This window comes from Alosa sapidissima, chromosome 16, assembly GCF_018492685.1.
Source record: "Alosa sapidissima isolate fAloSap1 chromosome 16, fAloSap1.pri, whole genome shotgun sequence".
Classification (NCBI taxonomy): Eukaryota; Metazoa; Chordata; class Actinopteri; order Clupeiformes; family Clupeidae; genus Alosa; species Alosa sapidissima.
Genome location: NC_055972.1, coordinates 12,305,766 through 12,313,265, shown reverse-complemented (window position 1 = coordinate 12,313,265; position 7,500 = coordinate 12,305,766). Strand labels below are relative to the sequence as shown.

At 42.0% G+C, this 7,500-nt stretch overlaps 1 protein-coding gene across 10 annotated transcripts in view; it reads left to right on the top strand.

Moving 5' to 3' along the window:
• Positions 1-7,500, top strand: part of LOC121684971 (regulator of microtubule dynamics protein 2) — a 49,944-nt gene that overhangs the window by 22,453 nt on the left and 19,991 nt on the right. For 8 of the 10 annotated variants that reach the window (XM_042065157.1, XM_042065155.1, XM_042065162.1 and 5 more), the window contains 4 exons: positions 4,769-4,967; positions 5,418-5,654; positions 6,949-7,098; positions 7,282-7,384. In XM_042065157.1, coding sequence (XP_041921091.1) covers positions 4,769-4,967; positions 5,418-5,654; positions 6,949-7,098; positions 7,282-7,384 — 689 coding nt within the window. The remainder of the gene's footprint in view (positions 1-4,768; positions 4,968-5,417; positions 5,655-6,948; positions 7,099-7,281; positions 7,385-7,500) is intronic. The other 2 variants (XM_042065163.1, XM_042065164.1) reach the window with 2 other exon arrangements.

Here is a 7,500-nt window from a genome sequence, read left to right as displayed (position 1 = left end):
GTTGACTCTGCGTGTTATGATTGGGGTTGTGGCTAAACTTTGTTGGAGTGTACATCCCCAGAGGATGCTTTGACACCTGCACATTAGTTTGTCTGTTTCTGTGTGCGTGTGTGTGACTTTATTTGTCCTGAAGGATTTTTTTCCCTCTGCATTTAACTCATCCAGGGGTAGTGTGCACCCATACACACACTACAGTAGAAGCAGCAAGTACACCACATATGTAGCACATGCTACAAAATAATCAGTCTGTGCTATGGAGAATTTACCAGCTAAGCACCGGCGACAATTTATTTGAGATGTTTTCTAGAGTGTTGCCTACAGATGAGGTGTTTGTACTGTATGTATCTACATACTGATGCTAGAGATTTTGAGAATTGTGCTACAAAACGATCAACCTTTGTACCACCAGTGTTATGAACAAGTTAACGTACACCCCTGCTATGGCAAGCCAATTGAGCATTTATTCTGATATCTTGATATCAGGCATAATTGTCATGTACATGTACGCCATTTTTGTCAACTAGTTAACTAGTGAGTCATGTTTGTGTGAACTAGTTAACTAGTAAGGGCCAAAATATGCACACTAGTTAACTAGTGGGAGCCAAAATGCTCACTAGTTAACTAGTGAACACATTTTTTGCTTCACTAGTTAACTAGTGAGAGGCAGAAATGTCCACTAGTTAACTAGTGAGGGCAAAAATGCATACTAGATAGCTAGATTAAGGCTTTTGGGCCACACTAGTTAACTAGTGACAGCCAAAAATGTGCACAAGTTTACAAGTGAAGGCATAACTCCTCACTAGTTAACTAGTTGGAGTAGGTCAATGTCACTAGTTAACTAGTGAACCATAAATGGCTTACTAGCTAGCTAGGTGATGGCAGCAGGCTCACTAGTTAACTAGTTGATGCATCCTTTGTCTAAACTAGTTAACTAGTGAGGTCATAAATGTATACTACTAAACTAGTTGAAGACTAAATTCACACTAGTCAACAAGTGGCGCAGAATTCAAATTAGGAGGCGGAGAATTCTGGAAATTGAGGCTTTATATTGGCTCCCTATGTCCAAATAGAACATGACAACCAATTACAGCGTAGAATTTAATGAAATCCCACCCACAACATTTGCTTGTGGCACACAAGTTAACATGCTGGCCAAAGGAACTTAAACTAGTGGCTTCAGTGTGACACATATAAACTAGTGAAGGCAGAACTGCTCACTAGTTAACTAGTGAATACACAAATGCCGACTAGTTAACTAGTGAGGTCTAAAAAGTGTCACTAGCTTACTAGTGTGCACCAAAACACCCACTAGTGAACTAGTGATGGCACTTTCCATTTCACTAGTTTACTAGTAAGGTGCAAAAAGTGTCACTAGTTTACTAGTGTGTCCCAAAACGCCCACTAGTTAACTAGTGAAGGCCATTTCAGCCCCACTAGTTAACTAGTGAGATGCCAAAATGGTCACTTGTTAACATGTAAAGGCCAAAATACCCCCTAGTTTACTAATGAGGGAGTTGTGGGCCTTACTAGTTAACTAGTGGCATGCATATTTTGTTCACTAGTTAACTAGTTACACCTAAAAACACAAACAAGCTGACCATTTTTGTCCACTAGTTAACTAGTGATACAATTGAAGTCTCACTAGTTTGCATGTGTGGCAGTGAAGCAGCTCACTAGTTAACTAGTGCGCACAAGACACACACTAGTGGGTGTTTTTGGAGCTGTCTAGTTCACTTGTAATGCAAAAATGTACTCTTACTAGTGACAAATTGGCCTTCACTAGTTAAGTAGTTGACATGTTTGGCCTTACTAGTTCACTAGTAATGGAACAGGACATGCTCACTTGTTAACTAGTGAGCATACTGTATCTGCATTATAATGCCTTTCACTAGCTTATAGAGGGCATTTTGAGCCTTACATGTTACCTAGTGAGGACAAAACACTGTCCATAGTGAACTAGCTGGAGAAAAATGCCCCTCACACTAGTAAACTAGTGGAATTTGAATAAATACACAAACGGCTGGCATTTTGTGCCACTAGTTAACTAGTGGGACGTAACATTGGCCACTAGTTTACTAGTGTGCAATGTCGCACTTGCATGCAAATGAAGAAGGCGGAACAAGTATTTTGATTGGTCCATTTAGGACTCAGGAACCTAGAAAACATGGCTGTTTCTAAGAGCAAACTTATAAACTAAGATCATTTGAGCATAAAAATATGTTTTGATAACATTTCTAGTGACAAAGTTGTGGTGTATTGCTGTAATCTTCGTTCCGTTAATGTGAACAATCTTTAGTTTTTCAGTTATTAGTCTGAAAATCGCGATAAAACTGGAGGCATTTGTATATGATGGTTGCCTAGCAACAAAACACTTCAGTAACACCAACGTTGATGACACTGATGATGATGTGGCAAGACTAGCTCAAGTGATTAAGCAGCAGGAGATTATGTGGGAGACCAGGGTTCAATTTCTTAGAAGTGCATGAAGTTTTACAGAGTTGTTTTCTTGATCTTTGAGCTTTTAATTACTTTTGAAACCATGTGCAGTTAATGTGTACAATCTTTTTTTTTTTTTACAGTTATTAATCAGAAAAGCGCGACTGAAGGATGCATTTATGTCTGTGGTTGCCTAGCAACGGTAAACAAAGAATAATATTAACGTCGATCCCTGTGTGGATAACTAAGAGCTCACTTGGTAAAGCATGGGGTTTTCCTGTTATTATTAAAAACCATTTCGACAGAATATGAGACTTTTTTACTGCAGGCTCTGCTTTCTGTATACTGAAGTACCGTTGCAGAGCAGTGTGTCACTTTAGCCACTAGGGACACCCATCAGGACCTGATCGCAAGGCTATTAATTTACATTTAGACTGGATGGGATTCTTACGATACCCAATAGGAGTCTTCTACCCACACTCTCATTAGAATTTGCATAAAGACTGTTTCAGGCACTAGTTAATGAGCTGTTTCACTGCCACACATGCAAACTAGTGAGACTTCAATTGTTCCACTAGTTAACTAGTGGGCAAAAACGGTCAGCTTGTTTGTCTTTTTAGGTGTAACTAGTTAACTAGTGAACGAAATATGCATGCCACTAGTTAACTAGTAAGGCCCACAACACCCTCACTAGTAAACTAGAGGGTATGTTTGCCTTTACATGTTAACAAGTGACCATTTTGGCATCTCACTAGTTAACTAGTGGGGCTGAAATGGCCTTCACTAGTTAACTAGTGGGCGTTTTGGGGCACACTAGTAAACTAGTGACACGTTTTGCACCTCACTAGTTAACTAGTCCACTAGTGGGTGTTTTGGTGCACACTGGTAAACTAGTGACACTTTTTAGACCTCACTAGTTAACTAGTCGGCATTTGTGTCTTCACTAGTTAACTAGTGAGCAGTTCTGCCTTCACTAGTTTACATGTAAGTGTCATACTGAAGCCACTAGTTTACTAGTTAAAGTTCCTTTGGCCAGCATGTTAACTTGTGTGCCACATGCAAATGTTGTGGGTGGGATTTTGTGAAATTCTGTGCTGTGATTGGTTGTCATGTTTTATTTGGACATAGGGAGCCAATAGAAAGCCTCAATTTCCAGAGTTCTCCGCCTCCTAATTTGAATTCTGTGCCACTAGCTGACTAGTGTGAATTTAGGCTTGAACTAGTTTACTAGTATACATTTATGACCTCACTAGTTAGTTATTAGCTACTAGTTTGGACAAAGGATGCATTAACTAGTTAACTAGTAAGCCTGCTGCCATCACCTAGCTAGCTAGTGAGCCATTTATGGTTCACTAGTTAACTAGTGACATTGACCTACTCCAACTAGTTAACTAGTGAGGAATTTTGCCTTCACTAGTAAACATGTGCACACTAGTTAACTAGTGAGACCCAAAAGCCTTCAACTAGCTGACTGGTATGCATTCTGGCCTTTACTAGTTAACTAGTGGACATTTCCGGCACTCTCACTAGTTAACTAGTGAATCTAAAATGTGTTCACTAGTTAACTAGTGGGCATTTTTGCTGTCACTAGTTAACTAATGTGCACAAACATGGCTCAATAGCTAACTAGTTGACAAAAATGGCTTGCATGTTGGCCTGATATCAAGATATCAGAATAAATGCTCAAGTGGCTGGCCAAATTACATAGAAGTTAACAAGTGGGAATTTGACATTCAGTAGTCAGCTAGTAAACATTTTTGGACCTTACTAGTTGACTAGTAAAATATAGAAGTATTTAACTAGTTAACTAGTGCACATTTCAATGTCCACTAGTTAACTAGTGAACATGCTGAGCATTACTAGTTAACTAGTAAGATATGAAACATATGAACTAGTTAACTAGAGGGAATTTGGGCCTTACTAGTTAACTAGTGGGCATTTTGGCTGTCACTAGTTAACTGGTTCACATAGAAATGGCTCACTAGTTAACTAGTGGACAGAAATGTCTTGCATGTACATGACAATTATGCCTGATATCAAGATATCTGAATAAATGTTCAATCGGCTTGCCATACCCTGCAGGAGCACAGTGTGCGTGCGTGTCTGTGTCTATGTGTGTGTGTGTCTGTGTGTGTTTGGTTGCGGGATGATATTCATTCATCAGCCCTTCTCTGTCCAGTTTGTTGCTGAGAGTATGAGCTTGTCTCTCAACTACTACCTAGAAAAGAGCTCAGTGAGTGTCCTCTACTCACAGCACAGTCTCTCCTCATGACCTACAATTGTGCTGTGTAGCCCAGTTAACACCGCTGCGCTCCCCTTGTCACTTCCCCAGCTACATGACGGCCATGACAGACTCCGAGGAGGACTCCGAGAAGGAGAGAGAGGCCGAGGAGAAAGAGGAGGAAGGCGAGGAGGAGAACCAGGAGGAGCCGGACGAGCTGACCGTCCTGCTGGAGAGAGCAGACGCCCTGCACGCCATAGAGACGGAGAGGGGCGGTGGACTGGCCCCGCTGCTGGAGAGGAGAAGCCAGGTGAGTGTGGGAGTTAGATAGGATGCTTGCATCACTCCTAAACCTAGCCAGGAGCCATCTGAAGTGTGCTGGTTGGCCTCAGCCATCATTTCTCTAATATATGCGTTGACCACCAGACTAGCACACTTGGTGGATTTAAAATATCAGGCATACACTCTTTTAAGACGAATATGTTGTCCCTATCTGGACACAGAGATGTGTTAAAAACAACGCAAAGTTGTGTTGTTTTCAACACATTTGTTTTAAGAGTGTAGTTTACACACTGTTGTGAGTCTTGGAGGAAGACACACAGGAGAGTGTGTCTCTGGCACTGCTTTTGTGTCTGATGATGGTGCACTTGGGTCTCTGCCCTGATAGTGGATATTCTCTTTGTGTGTTGTCATTAACCACTACCTTATCAGTTAATTGGTTGACTGGTTTGATTAACTTACCACTCTTAATACTTCTCAGGAGCAAAGAGATAGTGAGCATAGTAAAGAGCAGAGCAGGGAAGAGGCAGTAGACCAGCAGAATATAGCGGACCAGCAGCAGATAGTGAACCAGCAGCAGATAGCGGACCAGCAGCAGATAGTGAACCAGCAGCAGACAGTGGGCCAGCAGCAGAGAGAGGACTCGGCGGCAGAGATGGGGGAATGCCAGGTCACTCCGGTTCAGAGGCGAGGCGAGGTGGGCGCCAGTCAGGATGAGGTGAGGCGGAAACCAGGGGAGGTGGACACAAGGCATAAATATGGAGAGTGGAAACTTTGGCGTGAGATCAGACTCCACTATACTACTATAGCGCATTTCATACACAGAGGTCATTCAATGGGCTTTACATAAACAGAACCCAAACAATAATAGCAAATAAAAGCATAGAAGGGCAATATAGTCAAATAATAGTTCAAAAGGTAAAGATCATAATAAAAAAAAACATAAAACACACAAGGTAAAATCATTTAAAAATAAAGAATAATTAGTAAGCAAAAAAAAAGTAGCAAAAGTAGTAAAAAACAAGGTAGAATAATTTTCAAGGCAGATTCAGAATGTAATTCAGAAAGCATCTGAGAACAGTTTGGTCTTAAGTCTAGATTTAGATTGGCTACAGTTGTGGCCTTTTTGATGTCATCCAAAAGTTGGTTCCAGAGCTGAGCCGCATAGCAGCTAAAACCCTACAGTTCACCCATAACTAGTCTCTACTGTACTAGGGTACAGTACTAGTCCCACCCTCTCCAGGTCCCCCCCCCAAACCACCTGCCCTCATTGCAAAGATCAACTCTAACCAAAGGAGGTATTGTACAGAGAGGAAAAGGAGGGTGTATAGTAGTGCTCAGAGGTGGAGGGAGAGGTCTCCCACTGAGGCAGCAGCACAGTAGCAGGCTTCTCTCCTGGGGGTCGGCTTTCTACTGCCCGCCTCAGGAGCTCAGGCTGTTGGGATGGCAACCAGGCTCTAGTGTTTGCCTAGACAACAGCACCCTACTGTAGATATTTGCCAGACTCTCTTAAGACTCCCAGGTTACACAAGCTGGGCCCGATTAGAAATTAATTTCAATAAAGTGCAAAGTCAGGTTACAAATTCAGACAAATTGTCTCATTTATAAACTAAAGCTGTAGTGTGTGTGGTGTGTTGGAGCATTGAGCTAACTCACCAATATTTACGCTTAAGATATTGCTGTTGGTATTAAGTTAGCAAACAGACTTTGTAGTAATTGAATTCGCTTTAGTTACACTTTAGCCTTTGCACTTTCCCTGTAATTTTTACAGTAGGATCAGAATTATTCTAAGAAAAAAGCTTCCCTTCTGTTCTAAGAGCTACCATTCAGTATCTGCAATTGCAGTAATTTAGAAATTCACTAATAATAACTATGGATTATTACAAACACACACAGTTTCAGTCTTGCATTCCTTGCTTAACCATATTGATTGATTGATTAATTGGTTGATTGATTGGATGATTGAATAGTTCCCTCATTGATCCCCTGGTTAATTGATTTAATCCTGTCAGGAGTTTAAAGGTGATGAGAGTAATGGTGAGCTGAGCAGGGCAGAGGTAGGAGAGCATCTGAGGGCGCTGCTAGACAGAGCAGACTGCTTGCATGCAGTAGAGGAAGACCGAGCAGCCGCTCTGGCCCTTCTACTCAGGAGGAGACCAGAGGTTGGACGATGATGCCCACAGTTGAACAACTTATACTGTGTGTGTGTGTGTGTGTGTGTGTGAGGGGGAGAGAGAGAGAGGCAGGACAGGCTAGTGTGTGTAGTCTGTTGTGTGTGTTTTGTTTATTGTGTAAGAGCAGCGACCTATTGTCTTCTAATGTGGAGTACCTTGTCCCTCGTCCAGTTTCAACAGAACTACGCGTTCATGTGGCGGCTGGCACGGGCCTACGCTGATGCCCACGACAAGGCCCAGAACAGGGAGGAGAAGAAGGACATGGCCGAGTCAGGTAAGGACACTCGACCAGGACTCACCGTCATTGTAGAGGCCATGTACTATCCACTACTCCGACACTACAGATCTCAGAGGATGTTAGAGGATGTCATATGTCACTGACATCTGTGC